This window comes from Heterodontus francisci, chromosome 18, assembly GCF_036365525.1.
Source record: "Heterodontus francisci isolate sHetFra1 chromosome 18, sHetFra1.hap1, whole genome shotgun sequence".
In the NCBI taxonomy this organism is placed as follows: Eukaryota; Metazoa; Chordata; class Chondrichthyes; order Heterodontiformes; family Heterodontidae; genus Heterodontus; species Heterodontus francisci.
In genome coordinates this window covers 16680362-16700494 of record NC_090388.1, presented here as the reverse complement: position 1 = coordinate 16700494, position 20133 = coordinate 16680362, and the positions used below count along the sequence as shown (strand labels likewise).

General features: G+C 41.9%; 2 protein-coding genes across 16 annotated transcripts in view; one reads left to right on the top strand and one right to left on the bottom strand.

The window, feature by feature from the left end:
* LOC137379802 (chemokine-like protein TAFA-2) overlaps window positions 1-12997 on the bottom strand; it is a 264057-nt gene extending 251060 nt beyond the window's left edge. The window contains exon 1 of the transcript XR_010976914.1: window positions 12920-12997. The gene's annotated coding sequence lies outside the window, so the exon portion shown is untranslated. The remainder of the gene's footprint in view (window positions 1-12919) is intronic.
* A 2123-nt stretch (window positions 12998-15120) lies between these two features.
* The window catches only part of LOC137379478 (ubiquitin carboxyl-terminal hydrolase 15-like), a 146580-nt gene continuing 141567 nt past the window's right edge, over window positions 15121-20133 (top strand). For 14 of the 15 annotated variants that reach the window (XR_010976821.1, XR_010976822.1, XR_010976824.1 and 11 more), the window contains exon 1: window positions 15121-15243. Coding sequence is in view for 9 of the 15 variants with exons in the window: in XM_068050356.1 (XP_067906457.1) it covers window positions 15155-15243 (89 nt within the window). In the remaining 6 variants the exon portion in view is untranslated. The remainder of the gene's footprint in view (window positions 15244-20133) is intronic. The other variant, XM_068050357.1, reaches the window with a different exon arrangement.

Here is a 20133-nt window from a genome sequence, read left to right as displayed (position 1 = left end):
CAATTGCTGTAAATGTAAAACTGTAATTGACATGACAATTGTGAAACGGAAGGGTTGGGAAGAAACTCATGACATTATTGAAAGAAACTGATCTCTTTTGCAATGTTTGTATTTTTTCGTGCTGTTTGGAAACTGTTTGGCAATGTAATTTTTACAGATTTTTATGAATAAAGTATATTTTGGAAAAAAAAAGTTTAAATATCAATACAAAACTCACCAGCCAGAGAAATAGATGATGCAGCAAGTCTAACACAAGGATGGCTAAAAAGCTCAGGATATGATTTTAAACCTCAAGAACAGTGATACCATAAAATCATAAAATAATGCAGCCTAGGAGGCCATTCAGCCCATCATGTCTGTGCCAGCTATTTGAAAAACATATCCAATTAATCCCATTCATCTCCCCTTTCCCCATAGCCCTGCAAATCTTTCCCTGTCAATTATTTATCCAATTTCCTTTTGAAAGTTATTATTGAATTTCCTTCCACCACCCTTATGACAGGCCATTCCAGATCATAACAAATCACAATAAAAACATTTCTCTTCATCTTATTTCTGGCTCTTTTATCAACCGTCTTATAAAAGAGTGACAATAATAAGAAAGAAATTTCTCATGGAGCATATAACATGAATATGTGCTTCTGTTATTTAAACATGAGTACTTAGTATAAGACAGGCTGTGTCATGGTAACTTTGGATAAATAAACCACTCACAACGCAACTGCTTTTGTTGTGCATTTATTCCATATATAAACTAAGGTGTGAGAGAAAACATTATTTTAATCTCAAGCTTTGCTCAAGGTTTGTTCACTTTGTACTTTCGCCCTTTAGCTTTGTGCTCACCAAGTTAAATTGCCTTCTCCTCCTCATTCTAAAAAACTCTCAGTCTTCCCACTAATTAGAAACATGCCGAGTTCTTTAAGGCTGTTTTAATAACATGGAGCTGTAGATCCCAGAATCATCTTATTGTTCTCCTTTGAATCCCGACTAATGTATCAATGTCCCTTTGAAAGTAACTTGCTGAAAATTAAACCCAATATTCCAAATGCGATTTCACCAGTGATCCATGCAAGTTTAGAATGACTCATTTTGTCTTGCTTTCCAGAATTGAATTGTAAATGTAAATTGAAAATATGTGACCACACAGAACACAAAGGTTTTTGAGCTGTAGAAATATCATGCAGTGGAATGAGTGTTTAGCATGATACGTACTGCTGCATGGGTGTACTGTAATGTGCTCAATTATATTTGGAACAAGGAGAAATTTCTCTCTGGATAATAAATAAGTTGAGCACGATCCTTTTCTCATGCCATGCTACTTTTAATCTGCATTTGTTACAGAGCTGTAGTATCATTACATCCCTGCTGGTGGAGCTGCTGAGAGCAAAATTCAGACAACTTATTGCATTTATATAGTGCCCTTCAAGGCCTCAGGAGGTTCCAACGTGCTTGACAGCCAATGAAGTACTTTTGAAGTGTAAACACTGTTATCATGTAGGAAATGTGGCAGCCAATTGCTCTCCTTCAAAATAGGAGTGTGTAATCTTTTAATCCACCTGAGAGGACAAACAGGGGACCTCAGCTTGATGTCTCATCCACAGGATGGCACTTCCAACAGTGCAGCACTCTCTCAGTACTATACTGGAGTGTCAGCCTGAATTTTGTGCTCTAGGGCTGGATTTTCAAATACTGGCTGGGTCAGGACTAGGTGCTGACGTGATTTATAAATCGATGTCATGGATGCAAACACCTTCGGGACAGACTCCAATTTTTAAAGTGGGGTGGGTGGGGGGTGGAATGGGTGCAGGTGGGAATAGGAAACACGCTTGCCTCCTATTAACAGCCCATTAAGCTCACAGAGAGCTTGTTAAGGAGCCGGGGAGGTCTGGACAGGAATTTTCAATGTGGATTCCGGCAACGCCGAACAATTTGGTGCACGTTAGTGCACAACTGTCGGATTCACAGTGGGACGAAGGGAAACTTTTTTTTTTGAGCATAAATATTATGGAGCCCTCGGTGATCTTGCACCAGATCATGCGCGTTATTTCAGATTTGGATGTTTGCACATTGTCTTATTCCTTTATGCTGCTGGCCATCTAAGCAGCTGCCGGCTATCTTTGGCAATGCAACGACAGGCCCCATCATGACTGTTGTCTGCCTTTGTTGGTCATGTTCTGCAGACAGCTCCCATCTCCTGGTCTTGTGCCAATAATTGGGCATTGAGCTCGCCTCCTTCCCAATTAGGGCATTAACATTTCAAGATAGCATCACACGAGTGATACAGTTGAGGCACGGGGTTGGGCCCTGGAAATTTTTTTTTTTTTTAAAGAGATACAGCACTGAAACAGGCCCTTCGGCCCACCGAGTCTGTGCCGACCAACAACCACCCATTTATACTAACCCTACACTACCCCCATATTTTCTACCACATCCCCACCATTCTCCTACCACCTACCTACACTAGGGACAATTTACAATGGCCAATTTACCTATCAATCTGCAAGTCTTTTGGAGGTGGGAGGAAAGCGGAGTACCCGGCGGAAACCCACGCAGACACAGGGAGAACTTGCAAACTCCGCACAGGCAGTACCCAGAATCGAACCCGGGTTGCTGGAGCTGTGAGGCCGCGATGCAAACCACTGCGCCACTGTGCCGTCCTCATCTGGGGATTGGGTTCCTGACCCCATTTAGAAATTCCAGCCCCAAGTCTCTGGAGTGAAATTTGAACCCAGGAGCTTCTGACTCAAAAGCAAGAGTGTTTCCACTGAGCCATGGGCGACACTTTGTTTGTGAAAAGTACAGGACTGTGATATACACAAGGCAACCAGACCTTCAGTTTGCAATGACATGACAGGTGTAGTGTAGCTGCAGAGTCAGTGCCCAACCTGACTGCAGAATGAAGTGGAACGAAACGCCCTGGAGAAGGTAGCCTCATATGCTTCACCCTCCAGTCAGCTGGGACACTAGCTCCAGATTTGCACAACAACTTTTTAGCATCAGTGCAAAGCCATTTTTCTTTGCACCAACACTGTAACTGTAGTGTAAATACACACTCATGACATGGAACAGTGATTAATTTAATTTATAAGACATGAATTTAATTTTAATTTTTTAAAATTTATAAAATTGTAGGGTATGTTTGAGATCAATCTGTAAATTTAAGCTACCTGTACGGGGCATGTTGTCTAACTCCCAGCCCTGTTTAATCTGTTGTCACACTCACGGGAAGTGCAGCAATGGAAATACAAAAATAAACTGAAAAATAATTTTAAAAGAATGGTACACTTGCCTTCAACAAGGACAAAGTCACATGACACATACCTTCCCCTGCACCGAAAGACACATTTGTGTCTGCTAGAACTGAAACTCATTAACCTCATCAGCACTGAAGTTAAACAGCTCATTACACAAGGATGTGAGCTACCCACAAAGTGAACTAACACAAAGGCACTAGCAGACGCTCCATCTCCAGTGACAATCACCACAATAAAGTGTGAACACCCTTCATCTTATCAAAATGTGCTGAAATCAGAAGCTATTGGGCTGGATTTTACCAGCCCCCTGACATTGGGGGTCGTGGCAGGGGGGCTTGGAAAATGCCTCCGGGAGAGGCCCGCCACGGTCCTTGACGCTGGGAAGGCCCCACCCCATATTACCAGCGGTGGCGAGGCCGCTCGGCAACGGGACATCCATTTGAATATGTTAAAACGTTAAAATAAAGGAATAATTACTTACCTCGTCCCGACTGCCATCCCACTCTGACATTAGGGTTGGTGGCCCGCAATCCCGCGCCGTCGGATCACCGACCAGTGATCCATTGCGGGACACAGGTGGGAGAGGGGAGGAGGTAAGTATTTCAGTGTGGGGGGGGGGGGGGGGGGGGAGCAGGGTCAAACTTACCTGATTGGTCGAGGGAGTGTTAGGAAGGGGTAAAGGTAGAAGTTTCTGAACTTTGGTGGGGGAAGGTCAGGTACTGAAGGTAAGTACTTTGAGGGGAGAAGAGGGCAGGAATGACATGTAAGGCTATTGGGGGGTGGTGGGTGGGAGAGGGGCTGGAAAGATATTTTAAATTTTTTTAATGCTTTTAAATGCAATGTTTCTTTAAAATTTTAAATTGCCATTTAGGGCTCTGAGCCCTTTAAAAATGTAAAAATTAAAGCTCTCAGTGCGAGTTGGAAAAATTCAGCCCATTGTATAGCCCCTTATGAACTGAAAACCTAAAGTCACATGGGTGAGACTAATACTTTATGAATTTACCTTTAAATGTAACCTTCTTGGAGACCAAAGGGAGTCATCAGTACGTCAGTCTGAGATACCCAGCCACAGAGAGAACATCGAAAGCCATCTTGAATTCCAGCCAGGACTGAGAGAGAGAGAGAGAAAGAGAGAGAGAAAGAGAGAGAGAAAGAGAGAGAGAAAGAGAGAGAGAGAGAGAGAGCAAGATCAATTCTAGCTAAGACAGTTGAACCCTGCTGAGATGAGTTGGCAAACAACTGCAGCAGAAAATTAAGAGAGTGCCTTTTGAACAACTCCTCCACCTGTGAAAATTGAACTAAGAAATACCAGCACTTTGAATTGAAGTGTTGACTGCCAGAAAATGTGAACAACCCAGCAAGGGCAAGACAGCCAGGAAACAGGCCTGAAACTTTTTTTAAAAAAAAACTTACCTTCCAACAAGATCCCACAGGTTTTTCCTGGAAACGGCAGACTTTTACACCTTGAACTCTAATCGCCTCTTACCCTTTACCTATCTTTTCTTGAGTATGCATGAGGGAATAAATGTATGTGTGGGTGGTGTTGCAAACATTTTGGGTGATTATTGTTCAATAAATACTTAATCTTCTGTTTTAAACTCATGAGAAAGAGATGGGAGCTGTCTGTTTATTTGGCCAACAAAAGACAGGGGCTGAAACCCTACTTTAAACAAAAACACTGTCTGTGGTCAGTTGGAAGGTGACCAGTAGAAACCAGCCATGCCATTTCCCACCTGTCAATAACACTGTTTTTTAATCTGTGCTCATTTGGGACTCCACTTAAGTTTGATTTACTTTGTGAGCCATCAGGACTGCATTGCTCTGCTGCACTACACTATATACCTCAGCTGTTGTTGCTCTGCCTCTCAGTTTAAGGTAACCTGTTCCAGCTATCAATGCTCATCCATTATTTAATCATAAAAGATCCCATGGAACTATTTTCAGAAATACTATGGTCATGAGGTCATGAAAGGTGCAATATAAATACAAGTTTTTCTTTCTCCTTTAAGTATCAAGTAGATGTTGAGGTTCATTGTGGTGCTGAACTGCTACTGCAACTGAGTTCAGCTAACTCAACTCATCAGAAATCAAACTTGAGACCTTGCTGGTTTGCAAGGGTTAGTAGTTTAACACATGGTACATTAATCCAATTAGACATCAGGGAACTGCTTGAATCAGTGCTTTCACCTCCAAATTATTTATTCTGACACATTGCTCACTGAAAGTGAAAATAATTAATGACTATACAGGGCATCCAATTTTCAATCCCTGCTTTATAATGTGTACCTGTGGGCCGTATATGTAACGTGGCTCAGAGTACTAAATCCACAGCTATCCAGAGGTAGTAGCCTTATGCTCTAAGGTGTTTGTAACAGGAGAGATTTCTGAATCAACTTTGAAGCCTAAGAACACGTTTAACGTATTCTCTCCACTGAAGTAAACCAAGTTTGTTTCTTTAAAGAATGTACTATAAAAGTTTGTTCCTCAATTATAATGCAATTTTTTCACAAGCCATTCCCAAGAATTTGAACATAATTACAGTATTTGCAACCAACAATTATTTTTGTCAAAATAAGTAACATTTCTTGCAGAATCTACATGCATTGCAAATTTGAAAAGGACTAACACAATGCAAAATACTGCAGCTGCTGGAAATCTGCAAGCAAGAACATTAAGAAAACTGCAAAAAGGTCGAGCAGCATCTGTGGAATGTCATGCTAGGCCCCCACCTGCCAAGAATGATACACATTAATTTGGTCATGAACATTGATTTTAAACTGTTGCTGGAGCAAGAAAATGACTTGTTAAGCAGATCAATCGTGGCTGGAAAAAGACATTTGCGTTTTAACAGACAGTGCTTGGAAGGACAAAGGACCATTCCTTGACACATTCAACCCACAATGGACCTTGATCACCAGGTATTGTGTGTAAGAGGAGCATTCCAGAGACTGCTAAGGTGATACAATCCAGGACTGGTTAGCCCAGCTGGTCACATGACTAACTGGCTGCTCCACTGGTCTTTTGAACTAGCCCCAGAGAGTTTGAACTCAGAAAGACTGTTTACTCCTGGACTAAGAAGATCTCTGCTGTCTGCTCCCATCTCTTTCTCACAAGCCTCTGAATCCACTGAAGACACATGAACCCCAAGAGAGAAAAGTCTCCTACAGCGAACAAGGTTTAAGAATACTGGGCGCCAACGAAAAGCAACATCTCCCTGCAATCAAGGACTCTACAGTGAGCTCGACCCCACACACCGCCCACCACCCCCCCAAGTCTAAATCAGGGGAAAAGATCACTGACTCAAGCAAGCAAATGGACCGCTGGGTGCTGCACTACCTAGAACTGTACTCCAGGGAAAATGATGTCACTGATACAGCCCTCAATGCAGCCCAGTTTCTGCCAGTCATGGATGAGCTGGACAAACAGCCAACAAAATCGGAGCTCAGGAACTCTATCGATTCTCTAGCCAGCGGAAAAGCCCCTGGAAAGGACAGCATTACCCCTGAAATAATCAAGTGTGCCAAGCCTGCTATACTCTCAGCATTCCATGAACTGCTTTGCCTGTGCTGGGATGAGGGAGCAGTACCACAGGACATGCGCGATGCCAATATCATCACCCTCTATAAGAACAAGGGTGACCGCAGTGACTGCAATAACTACCGTGGAATCTATCGTGGGGAAAGCCTTCACTCGAGTCATTTTAAACAGACTCCAGAAGCTGGCTGAGTGTGTCTACCCTGAGGCACAGTGTGGCTTTCGAGCAGAGAGATCCGCTATTGATATGGTGTTCTTCCTTCGCTGGTTACAGGAGAAATGCCATGAACAACGGATGCCCCTCTACGTTGTCTTCATAGATTTCACCAAAGCCTTTGACCTCGTCAGCAGACATGGTCTCTTCAGACTACTAGCAAAGATCGGATGTCTACCAAAGCTACGAAGATCATTGCCTTGTTCCATGACAATATGAAAGGCACAATTCAGCATAACGGTGCATCATCAGACCCCTTTCCTATCCTGAGTGGCGTGAAACAGGGCTGTGTTCTTGCACCTACACTGTTTGGGATCTTCTTCTCCCTGCTGCTCTCTCATGCGTTTAAGTCTTCAGAAGAAGGAATTTTCTTCCACACAAGATCAGATGGCAGATATTGGTCTTCACTCTAAGACGGGCAAGATTGAACAAAGTACGGAAAGTCCTCATCAGGGAACCCCTCTTTGCTGACGATGCTGCATTAACATCCCACACAGAAGAGTGTCTGCAGAGACTCATCGACAGGCTTGCGGCTGCCTGCAATGAATTTAGCCTAATCATCAGCCTAAAGAAAATGAACATCATGGGACAGGACGCCAGAAATGCTCCATCCATCAGTGTCGGCGACCATGCTCTGGAAGTGGTTCAAGAGTTCACCTACCTAGGCTCAACTATCACCAGTAACCTGTCTCTCGATGCAGAAATCAACAAGCGCATGGGAAAGGCGTCCGCTGCTATGTCCAGACTGGCCAAGAGGGTGTGGGAAAATGGCATATTGACACGGAGCACAAAAGTCCGAGTGTTTCAAGCACGTGTCCTCAGTACCTTGCTCTATGGCAGCAAGGCCTGGACAACGTATGTCAGCCAAGAGCGACGTCTCAATGCATTCCAACTTCGCTGTCTCCGGAGAATCCTTGGCATCTGCTGGCAGAACCGTATCCCCAATGCAGAAGTCCTCAAGGCAGCCAACATCCCCAACATGTATGCCCTACTGAACAAATGGCGCTTGAGATGGCTTGGTCATGTGAGCCGCATGGAAGATGGCAGGATCCCCAAGGACACATTGTACAGCGAGCTCGTCACTGGTATCAGACCCACCGACCGTCCATGTTTCCGCTTTAAAGACATTTACAAACGCGACATGAAGTCTTGAGACATTGATCACAAGTCGTGGGAGCCAGTTGCCAGCGATCGCCAGAGCTGGTGGATAGTTATAAAGGCGGGGCTGAAGAGAGGCGAGTCGAAGAGACTCAGCAGTTGGCAGGAAAAGAGACAGCAGCGTAGGGAGAGAGCCAACTGTGTAACAGCCCCGACACCAACTTTATCTGCAGCGCCTGTGGAACAGTCTGTCACTCTAGAATTGGCCTTTATAGCCACTCCAGGTGCTGCTCCACAAACCACTGACCACCTCTAGGCGCTTACCCATTGTCTCTCGAGACAAGGAGGCCAAAAGCAAAAGCAAAACAGTGAGCTCGAGGAACCGTAACAAAAACTCTTCAGATATTGCTTCAAATTTTTCCACTTGATTTTCTTCTGCTCTTTTCTGTCTCTATTTGCATATGTGTAGCACGTATGCATGCTAGCGTGGGCGCGTCATGTGTCTGTAGACGTCAACCAAATTAGAGTTTAAGTTTAATAAATTTCAACCTTTCTTCTTTCAACCTAAGAAAACCTGTTTGTGCTGGTTTCTTTGCCTTATAATTGGAAAGCGGTGAACAAGGATTCACCAAGGGGGAGCTAAAAACAGTGTGTTTAAAATTAAACCCCGTTACGGTAAGACCAGGTGAAGGCTGAGAGGGACCCCTAGACACCTTTCTCACCTGGTCATAACAGGAGCAACAGAAGTCAGTTGCCCAACATTTCAGGTGTTAAGATTTAGCTTCGGGACTAGGAGAGAGGTGTTTCTTGATTTGTTGAGTAGTTCCAGCTTCTTCTGTTTTTGTTTTCAAACTTGCAAACCTGTCCTTCATTTAAAGAATGTAGGTACAAAAATCCTCCAATTCTGGCCTGTTGCACAAGCCCGATTTTGATTGCTTCACCATTGGCAACCATGTTGCCTGGGCCCTAAATTCTGGAATTCCTTGTCTAAACCCTTCCACCTCTCTCTCCCTGGCATAGATTTGATTGGCCAAATGGCCTCCTTCTGTGCCATAATAACTCTATGACTCTCCTCCGTTAAGGCATTTCTTAAAATCTACCTCTTTGACCAAGCTTTTAGTCACCCATTCTAATATCTTCTTATGTGGTGCAGCATCAAATTTTGTTTGATAACGCTGCTGTGAAGCACTTTGGGATGTTCTATTACATTAAAAGCACTATACAAATGCTATCTGTTGTTGTTGTCATAAACATCAGCAACAAGTGAACAAAATGCACAAAGCTTGCAACGTGATGAGGGCTGCCAACTCTGCTTAGGCATTTTCCTGGAGCCCCATGACTTTCCACCTCCAACCAACCCACCCAGTTCCCAACCTTTCCTCCCCAAACTTCATTAATTTTAGAACTAATAGACAAAAGTGGTCAAAAAAAATGAAAAGAAAATCACACAGGTATTTAATACCTTGGCGATTTTTTCTCTAATGTTGTTCGCAACAGCGTCCAGGAGATTATTTTTCAAATTCTGGAAACTCCAGGACAATCTTGAAGGTCTGGCAACCATAGTGATGATGTTAATCCTGCTGTGGCTGTTTGTACACTCTGTTGACTGGAACCAGATAGACCAACAACAGCAGGAAAGATCCACTAAAAGGTAGGGTTTCTGGGCTAACAATCTAAGCTAATAATGAATTTACATTTCATTTCCTGCCAGCTGCACATGACTCGTAGAATCATAAAGTGATACAGCACATTATGCCTATGCCAGCTCTTTGGTAGAGCTATCCAATTAATCCCATTACCCTGTTCTTTCCCCATTGCCATGTAACTTTTTTTTCCATTCAATTATTTATCCAGTTCTCTTTTGAGTGTTACTCGAGAATCTCCTTCCACTACCCTTTCAGACAGAGCATTTCAGATCACAACAAGTCACTGTGTAAAAAATGTTTCCCCACTTTGCCTCTGGTACTTTTACCAATCATCTTAAACCTTTGGCCTCTGGTTACCGACCCTCCTGCTACTGGAAATAATTTCTCCTTATTTACTCTATCAAAACTATGTAACAAGAATCTGCAACAAAAGAAACAGCTTTAAAAGTTAAAACAAATTCTGAAAATAGTGCACAAGGGAAGAGTTCCAACAGAACGGTAGTGTAACACCCCCAGATTTTGTCAGGTTTACCACCTCTTGACTGAAAATTAATCTCTCCCCATACCTCACCCTCCCACTATCCTCTCTCTCTGCCCCCTCACCTCCTCTGCTGCCTCACTACTCCTCTCCCTAGTTACCCTCCTCGGGTAATCACACGGTTAAAAGTTCATTTATACTGGAATGCACCAGTCCTAACCTTTTCTAGTGTTTTTATTGGCTATTTTAGTGAGTAATGTAAGTAGTTTTGGGTAACTAGACTTTAGCTTAACTTTACCATTTTCACACTGTATCCTCTGTAATAACTAACAAGGTCAGGTAAGCCATCTTAATACTAACACGTGATCCAAGAAGTCATTTTTGTGTCTTGCGTCTGTATTAATCATATTAATGTATTAAGCAGTAATCTGTCAAGGAACAACGATTACAAAGCAATGGACCTTGATTGAGTTGTAATTAATAAATTAATAATCATGCTAGAAAGAACAGGCTTTATTTAAAAGTATTAAGTTTAAAACTAAGTCTTAAGCTTATAAGACAGATCAGTGTTTCATGACAAGTGCTATGCCGAATGATTTTTTTTAATCCATCGGTTGGAAACCTTAAACTTTAAAAAGGAACAGGAGACAAAAAACTGATAAAAGACCACTGCTAGCAACTAAAATGGCGACTGCAATTTGCATCCAAATACCCTACATAACAAGGTAGTGAGGTGGAGACAAAGGTCTGGTAAATCTCCAACCAGAACAACGGCTTGAAAATTTTGAATGAGCTGCCTGCCTTGCTTCATGAACAAGACATTAAAGGACAATCTTGGAACATTAACACTGGTGGAGATGAACCACTCAAAGGGTAATTCCTGAGACAATGGGGCCTGAGTGAGATTGGGAATTCTTAGACCTGATCTAATTAAGTTGCAAAGGAGAGAGTACACTGGACCATCATGTGACAGACTCTCCATCTGTGTGAAAACTTGCAGTTTCTTCTTTCTACAGCAGACAAGCACCAGAGGTTGACCAGTGCAGGACCCAAGTGCAGGCTGTCTCTCTCTCCAGGCCACCCTGCAAGTTCGAACTCTGCCTGCTGGCTGCAAACATCCAAGTCTATCATTGCTGCAAGCAGAGACCCCAGGAAGAAAACCATCTGCATCACTGTCTCCAAGAAACCCCTAAACCACCTATATTAGCCAGAAACTTCAGGACCACAAAGTTCAGCCGGAAGACAACTGAATTACCAGACTCCACAGATTATTTTTTATTGTTCCGGTCTCTAATCCAACCAATCTGTTCTTCTCCACTCTGTAACCTATTTGTGTGTGTGACTCTCTTGTGTGTCTGTGTGTGCAAAAAAAGTTGGAGCATAGTTTACGATTTTACTTAGATCAGTTTTTGGTTTTAAGTACAATAAACTAACCTCTTGTTTAAACTCCAGAAAACCTGTTTGATTGGTTATTTTATGATCATAGCACATAAAGGGTTAAACACTCACTGAATTGGCGAGCAAATCCACTGTTTTTAAAAGAAATAAACCCTGTTGCAGTCAAACAAGGAGGGACAAGAGGGGAGCCTTTCGACCCCTCCTCACCTGATTGTAACAGGTGTCAGTAAAATCTTGCAACTCTCTGTCACTCAGTCAGCAAAAAAATATTGTGACCCTGACAACATTCAATAGCTTGGCTAAAAAAAAATTCAATTTCTGTACAAATTCCTACTGTCCAAGGAGATGACAACTGTAATGAATAGAACTCTTCACGATTTTTATCACAATTATTGGCAAGTATTTTATCAATTAAGCCCCAATTAGAGTAGGATAGTCACCAACATCACAGGGCCTGGACCAACCATCAAGCAAACTACAAGCTGGTCTGATGGCCAAAAAGGGATCAAAACCAGGGTCCACAATGCTTCATCATTGCAGAAACAATAGAAGTCCTCGGAGGTAGAGCTCAGACCAACAACCAGGTTCAAAAAGAGAGGATCAGGGTCATCCTGCGACCAGTACCCATTCAGGAAGCGAAAGTTGCAAAGTTATATCCCCAGGTTTATTAAGTATATTCTACTTACAATGCTAATTATTTTACCTTCAATAAACTCTCAATTTATTAATCAAGTGCCTTAATTAGTTAAGTCTTGCCTGAATAGTAGGATTTGGGTCCGCAAAAGGACTTTCAGTAAGTACTGCAACTTCATGCCTTCCATGTGTTTTAATGCCAAATCTTTCAGCGAGATAAAAATCGGACAACAGCCTTCTGCTTTCCACGTTCAACTGCGCATGTACGGACTCCGGGAATTGCTGCCTGATTTACTCCATGATAACAGTGATCACGGATAGCTTCACCATCATTTTTATTGCAAAATACGGCCACTATATCTGATTTGTATTCTGTTGAGTATATTGTCTATACACATTCAATTTTTGTTTGCTATCTGCCTTCACCCACTTTATTTTTAAATAACCTTACCACTTTCTTCTCTCACTGGCTTAAAATATCTAGTCATGCGCTGTATTATTCAATGTCACAAGGTTAAACGTAGCAGGTATTGGAGTGCTCAACTGCAATTATGTTTTCTATTTCAAGCTTACTACTAAATGCCGTATGAATTCTGCCTTCCATAATGATAAACTTGTCAGCACATTACAGCAAGGAACATATCTGTATGAACTGTAAATGTACCTCAACCTTTTGAAAGATTCCCGTTCCCAGACTAATGCATTTCCTGGCCTCCTGTTTCTGGACATTCTCGCACAATAGTTGCTGGTGTGAACTCAAGTGAAAATACTCAACTACAGGGGACTCAATCATTATACAGTAAATTATTAGCATTTGCAGAGGTCACATGCTCAGACAGCACATGATTAAAAGTCAAGTGATGAGACATCACACGATCACAACATAGATTCATTACAGCACGAAAGAGGCCATTCAGCCCATCGTGATGGTGCCAGCTCTTTCCTTGCATTGAAAAATTGCCAATGTCACTCCATTATTTAAGAAAGGAAGGAGAGATAAATGAAGGAATTATAGACTTATTGGTCTAATGGCAGTTGTGGGAAAATTACTAGAATCTGTTTTGAGGAACAGAGTGACTGAGCACTTTGACAAGTATGTCTCTGAGAGAGAGCCAGTATAGATTTGTAAAGGGTGAGTCATGTAAAATGAACATAGTTGCATTTTTGTGAAGATGTAGCTAACATGGTAGATAATGGAGTGTCAATGGATGTTACTTATATGAATTTCCCAAAAGTATTTGATAAGATTAACAAAAATGAGAGTGCATGGAATTGGAGGCAAACTACTGACATGGTTAGGGAATTGGTTCGGATGTAGGAGACAGACCGTCAGGGTCATGGGTGCGTACTCAAATTGGCAGAATGTGACTGATGGTGTCCCCCAGATACTGTGGCCTTAGTTTTACACTATATTTACAAATGACTTCGAGGAAGGAATAGAGAGCCATATATCTAAGTTTGCTGACAACACCAAGTTAGGTGGCACAGTAAATATTGTAGATATCAACATCCCTTTGCAACTTTCTGCTGCTAAGTGAGTAGCAAAACTGTGGTGAAAGGAATTCAATGTAGGGAAGTGTGAGGTCATCCACTTTGACTTAAAGATAAATCAGTGTATTTTCTAAATGGTGACAAGCTAGGAACTATGGAAGAACAGAGAGATTTGGGGGTCCAAGCACAGAAATCACTAAAAGCTACTGGACTGATCTAAAAAATAATTGAAAGACTAATGGAATGTTGGCATTTATCTCAAGGGGGCTGAATACAAAAGGGTGGCAGTTATGTAACAGTTATATAAAGCTCTGGTCAGAACCCATTCAGTTCTAGGCACTGCACTTTAGGGAGGACATATTCACCTGGGAGTGGGTGCAGCACAGATGCACTAATAAAACCTGGGCTAAAGAGTTAAATTTGAGGACGGGTTGCATCAAAAAGGCTTGTGTTCCCTTGATTATTTAAGATTGAGGGATGATCTATTTGAGATGTTTAAGATAATTAAAGGATAGATAGAGAGAAACTATTTCTTCTGGTGGGGAAATTCAGACCAAGGGTTTAAAATTAAAAGCTTAAAATTAGAGCTAGTCCATTCAGGACTGATGTCAGGAAGCACTTCTTCACACAAAGCATAGATGGAAACTTAGAACTCTCCCCCTCAATAGGTTGTTGAGACTGGGGGTCAATTAAACATTTCAAAACCAAGGTAGGTAGATGCAAATAAGATACAAATCTGCCATGAGCATATTGAATGGAAGAACAAGCTTGAAGGGTTGACTGGCCTTCTCCTTCTTCCCATTCAATTAGAGAATCATAGACTCATAGAATGGTCACAGCTCAAAAGGAGCTATTTTGCAAAAGCTATTCAGTTAGTCCCACTTCCCCACCTTTTCCCTGTAACCCTGCAATTTTTTTTCCTCTTCAAGTAATTATCCAATTCCCTTTTGAAAGGACCCACTCTCCCATCAGATGTCAAGTGATCAAACCTCCAGGAATGCCTCCAAACCACAGTTTGCAACCCTATCCTTTATAGTTATAAAGCTGTTCAAATGTCAGGTGCACCTTCATATTCCTGTAATCGTAATCCTAAAGTGCCAATCTAAACTGGAATTAATATAACTTTTTTACATCATCTGCAATTAAAAACTTTTCCTAAATTATACAGAATGCACAGCTGACGAGGGGGTGATGTCACAGCTGTATTGAGCTGGTCCATCGATCTCTGAGCTAAACGTCCCGCAGTCGAGTGCTGGGAGGTCCATGGGTCCTCCAGTGACGGGTGGAAGGCGCCTGCCTTCCTTCCTGCCAAAGGGCGGGATGAGGGCTTGTCCTGTTGGCTGCACTCTTTGGTGTTGTCGCGTGACGCAGGGGTTTCCCGGCATGCCCCGCGCCGTTGCTACCGAACATGGCGGAGGGCGGAGCGGCCGAGCTGGAGACGCAGCGCGCCGATACTGCGGCGCTGATGAAGACACCGCTGAAGAAGGGCGATACCTGGTGAGGCTGGAGAAGGGGAGTGGGAGCAAGGCGGGGAGGGATTGGGAAGGGAGAGGCCGTTACTCCTGAGGACAGAGCGCGGCGCCGGCACTAGGCCGGGGTTGAGGGAAGAGCCATGCGGATAGCGACCGCACCCACCACAAACAAGCTCCTTGTCTGTAAAGGGCCGTCGCCTGTTGTCCGTGACCCCGGTTAACGCGCCGCTCCCGAGGCTGGAGGAAGATCGTTGGGGACAAGTCTCACCCCAGATCCGGCAGCGAGTGAGCGCTGAGATATGGGAGTTGGTCTGACTTATTGGGGCCAAGGCGATGGGTTATCGCTTCTTCACTTTCAATATGATTCGGTTTAGAGGATTCATTTAATGTTTGGGCAGTAATACGGAAGTGACACTTATGAATTGTGTCACCAATTCATTACTTTCACGCAACTAAAAAGCATTTACACCTTCATTTTCACACATCCTAGTAGTTTGTCACCGGTGAACTACTGTTGTAATGTAGGAAACACAGCCAAGGTCCCACACCCAGCAGTGTGATAAATTACCAGTTACTGCTGGCCCAGAAGTCCCTGCCCTTGACTTACTGCCATGGGATCTTTTACCTCCACTGAGAGGGCAGACCTGGCCTTGTTTTAATGTCTCATCCAAAAGATGCCACCTCCTTCGTTCTGACACACCCTCAGTTTTAGCTTAGATTGCACTCAAGTGAATGTGGCTTGAACCAGTGACTCAGTTGAGAGCTGGTAGGATGTACATGATATATGTGAGAATAACACAAAGTCATGTGTGTATTTCTGGGTGGTTTATTGTAGTATTTATCATATCTCATATATCCATGGCATGTCTCTAGTGTCCCAGCTGAGTTTTGTCATTTACCATATTTAGCATGTTTGAGTTGATGTACTGAGTTACACTGCGGTAAATAAGCACGAAGAAAAAGTCATGCTGCAGCCAAAGTTCTTTAATGTTGCGCAATAGTCTCCACTGCAAATTGTATTTACCGGCACCAGGGTTATACAGCTAACATGCGCTCTCCTGAAACAGTCTCAATTCAGAAGGATAGATTCTGTTAGGGAAGGGGGGGAAGAAATCAGAGTTTGAGTGGACATAAAATGAAAATTTGACATGCCTACTAACTGTTCATTGCATAAGTGCCATCTTTGTATAGGAAGTTGTGCAAAATGCTTTTGCTTTGCAGAAAAAAGTCCTTAAATGCCAAGCAGGGAAGATAAAAAACTAAGAAAATTATGGCTGAAGTCATGGTTGAAGAAAGGGGTTTTAAGTTTTTCTGAAAATGGGTGGAAAGACCTAGGGAGGATGCTTTAGAAACAGCACCATGGCAGTTGAAAATGCTGTTGCCACTGGAGTGGATACGGAGCATGAAGCAACCCAGTGCCAGAGGAGATTACTTATATATAGTTGGATGGTGCTGTTGGGTGTGATAGGAGTGTGGAGCATTTTGCGAAAGAGGATGCCTGTTGAGATGTTTTGATTGAGTTGTAATTTATGAAGGGTTGAAATGTGAGGCTGCTGGGAAAGTGTTGGAGAATTTGAATTTTGGTGAGAAATTCAAGCAATGGGGAAGCAGTAGGGGTGGAATTTTACATGCCCACTGTTGAACACTCATTACATTTCAGTTCTTTTCTGGATAAACGTGCATTGTAGTCAACTCCCGTAAATTCAAGTTGCTTTTTGCTTGGGAGGGAATAATTTGAACTACTGGACAATTCACATTTAACAATTTTTAATAAGACTGCACAGGAAATGTTAGTCAACCTGGAATGGAGTAAGACTGTAATTGTATTGCGTTCATTAAGCCTTTCCTACAAACAGTCTCACTGCAATATTGCAGTGTGTGGTGATTGTGTTGACAACACCTGAATGTATATACAAATCTGTAACCTAATATCGTTATATAAAGTGCTCGAATGATACTTAATGATTCATAGTTATCTGAAGCTCTTGCTTGGATTATTTCCTTGTGAGGTTCTCAGGCTTCCAATGTCTTCTACAATTTCTTAATTCTCTATGTAATACTACTTTATAACTTAGAAAATCAATTTTTATATATTCCTTTGACCATATTCTGCAATATTACAGTCTTCCAGTTTCAGTTCAATATTATTTCAGCACTGTTAACATTTGACATAGTTTTAATTTTTAAACAAGTGTATGTATATATTAGACTAAGTACTGAGGCTATAATTCAATATTGGGAGTTCAGATGATGCTGGTAGATCTGTTGAGTTTTGAGATTCTAATTCAGTCTTACTACATCTAACAGTCAATATTGTATTCATTTATGATCGATTTCAGAGAAATCGAGCTCATTTCCAAAAGAGTGTCATTCCTTATTAAAACCAGTAGTGTTTAAAGAGTGTGCCATGGCTGCCTAATGTTAAACATCAATACCTGAGTTTGACCATAACAAGCTTTTGATTTCTGAAACTACTTCTAGGTTATCCACACAGCCTCACTTTGGAAATATTTATTGTATTGATATCTAATTCTAGCTTATCTGCCTAATATCTTGGCTGTGTTGTATAGCTGTTCAGATGATGCCAAAGGGATTTTAATTTAGTGGTCTTGTATTAGGGATGTCGTAAATTGTATCATGGAATTCCACTTTGAAGAATGTCAGATGCAAAAAATCAGCCACAGCAGAGCAAATGTTGCCATGACAGCATTTGTGCCGCCAGTGAACATGCTATTCAATATGCCATGATATCATGGCATTGTGTATCATTAATTTATACCTGATCAGTTACTATTACCATCAGTTACCATCATTATAACATTTTCAGGTTACATAATAAGGCGTAGCAGACATCTGATGTATATAATGTGTAGCAAAAAAAAAGGTTTCGTAAGACACTTGCAACAGTTTGATTTCCTTATTCATTCATGGGATGTGGGCGTCATTGGCAAGGGAGCATTTATTGCCCTTCCCTAATTGCCTTTCATTGAGTGGCTTGCTGGGCCATTTCACAGAAAAGTTAAGCGACAAACATGTTGCTGTGGGTCTGGAGTCACACATTGGCCAGGTTGGGTAAGGCTGGCAGATTTCCTTCCCCATTAGTGAACCAGATGGGTTTTTACGACAATTTGGTAGTTTCAGATACTAGATTTTTATTCCATTTTTATTTATTAATTGAATTTAAATTCTACCAACTGCCACGGTGGGATTTGAATTCATGTCTCCAGATCATTAGTCCAGGCCTCCATATTACTAGTCCAGTGACATAATCACGATGATACAGTTCTATAGTTATGGGTAGGCTTAACTGGTAGCACTCTTGTATCTCAGACAGAAGCTCTTGTGTTCTAGCTCTACTCCAGCCTTCAGTGTAAATTCTAGGCCGATATTTCAGTGTAGTTATGGAAAAAGTGATCCACTGTCGAGGTGCTGTCTTTGGATGAGATATTAAATTGAGCCCCAGGCTACCTGGTCAGTTAACTCAGATGGACGTTAAAAAATCCCATGGCATTTTTTGAAGAAAAGCTAAGAATTGTCCTTGTGTCCTGGCCAACAGCCCCTTCTCACTCAACACTGTCAAAGAAGGATTAACTGGTCATTTGTTTAATTCGAGGGATCTTTGTGCAATAAAAACCTGCTATGCTCATCCTTTTAATAGTTACTGTACCTCAAAGTAATTTATTTGACTATGACATATTTGGGAAATCTTTGGAAGGTGTGATATAGTGCTAAATAAATGTAAATCTTTTGTAAAAAAAAAATCCTATTGGATCTCTTTCCCATGCCCCCACCTCCATATAACAGTTATTCTAAGTGATACTAGAAACATAAATGATAGGATCAAAAGTTTGATGTTTGAAATTCCAAAATGTAAGGAATAATGATTTTCTCTAAAGCATTTGGGTTGTGCACACTAACATGGTTAAACATTGAATTAGAAATGGTGGCCTTGTTAAATATTTGTATATCAACAAGCATTTGACTGTCAGTTTATAATATGAGAAGTGGAAAGCTGAGTACAGTATGTTTTAGATTTCTATCTGACTATAAATGCAGAAAGTAGAACATATAAACTAAATGGTGCCTGATATGCCCATACCCTGTCTTTCTTACATTGTGGCATTTGATTTAACTCTTGTGCACTAAAGTTTAAGGGCAAGAGAGAACCCATTCACTCAGCCAACATTGATCTTCACTGATTCCAGCTTTAATTGTGTATGTCGTTGTATTTTTTGCTTCTCAAGTTTCCTCTAACAATGGTATGGTTAGTCATCTATGGTTGACTTTCAGGTTAATATGTGAACTGAAGTGATTTTGTATGTAATAGTGCTGTTCGAGGTAGTGATATGAGAAAGTATTAATGAGTAGTGTAAGGGTGAGGGCTTGCCCCGGTATCCAAGAACACCAAGTCGGATGTCTTGTCCAATCGAGTGATCTTTATTATGAGGATGCAAGGAGAGGTCCTACTCTCGCGAGTGATCGTAGGGATTCTACCAGTACAATGTTTGAGCAGAGGTTTACTTCGCAAGCTGTTTCTTTAATTACATCATCTTCCCATCTTACTCTCTTTCCTGATCTCCTCTTTCCATGATCATCGTTCTTGATCATATTATTCACCTCGTCAACCTTTTGATTAGGTTATTCATGTGATTGCCGACCTCTTCTACCTCTTGATTAGATTATTCATTTGGTTCTCTGTGTCTCACAGATCAGTTTTTCTCACGTTTTAGCACCTTTAGTTTTACACCAAGAATCCCATGATCCCCATACACCAGCCTCCCCTTATAAACTCCTCTTTTGGCCCTTGGCCAGCTCCTGGCCCAAGGTAGCTATACCCTAGAATCCTCTGCCTGTTGAATAATCTGGGGATTCTACCAGTTTCGATGAGCTGCGGATCCTTCCCTAGCATCCTCTT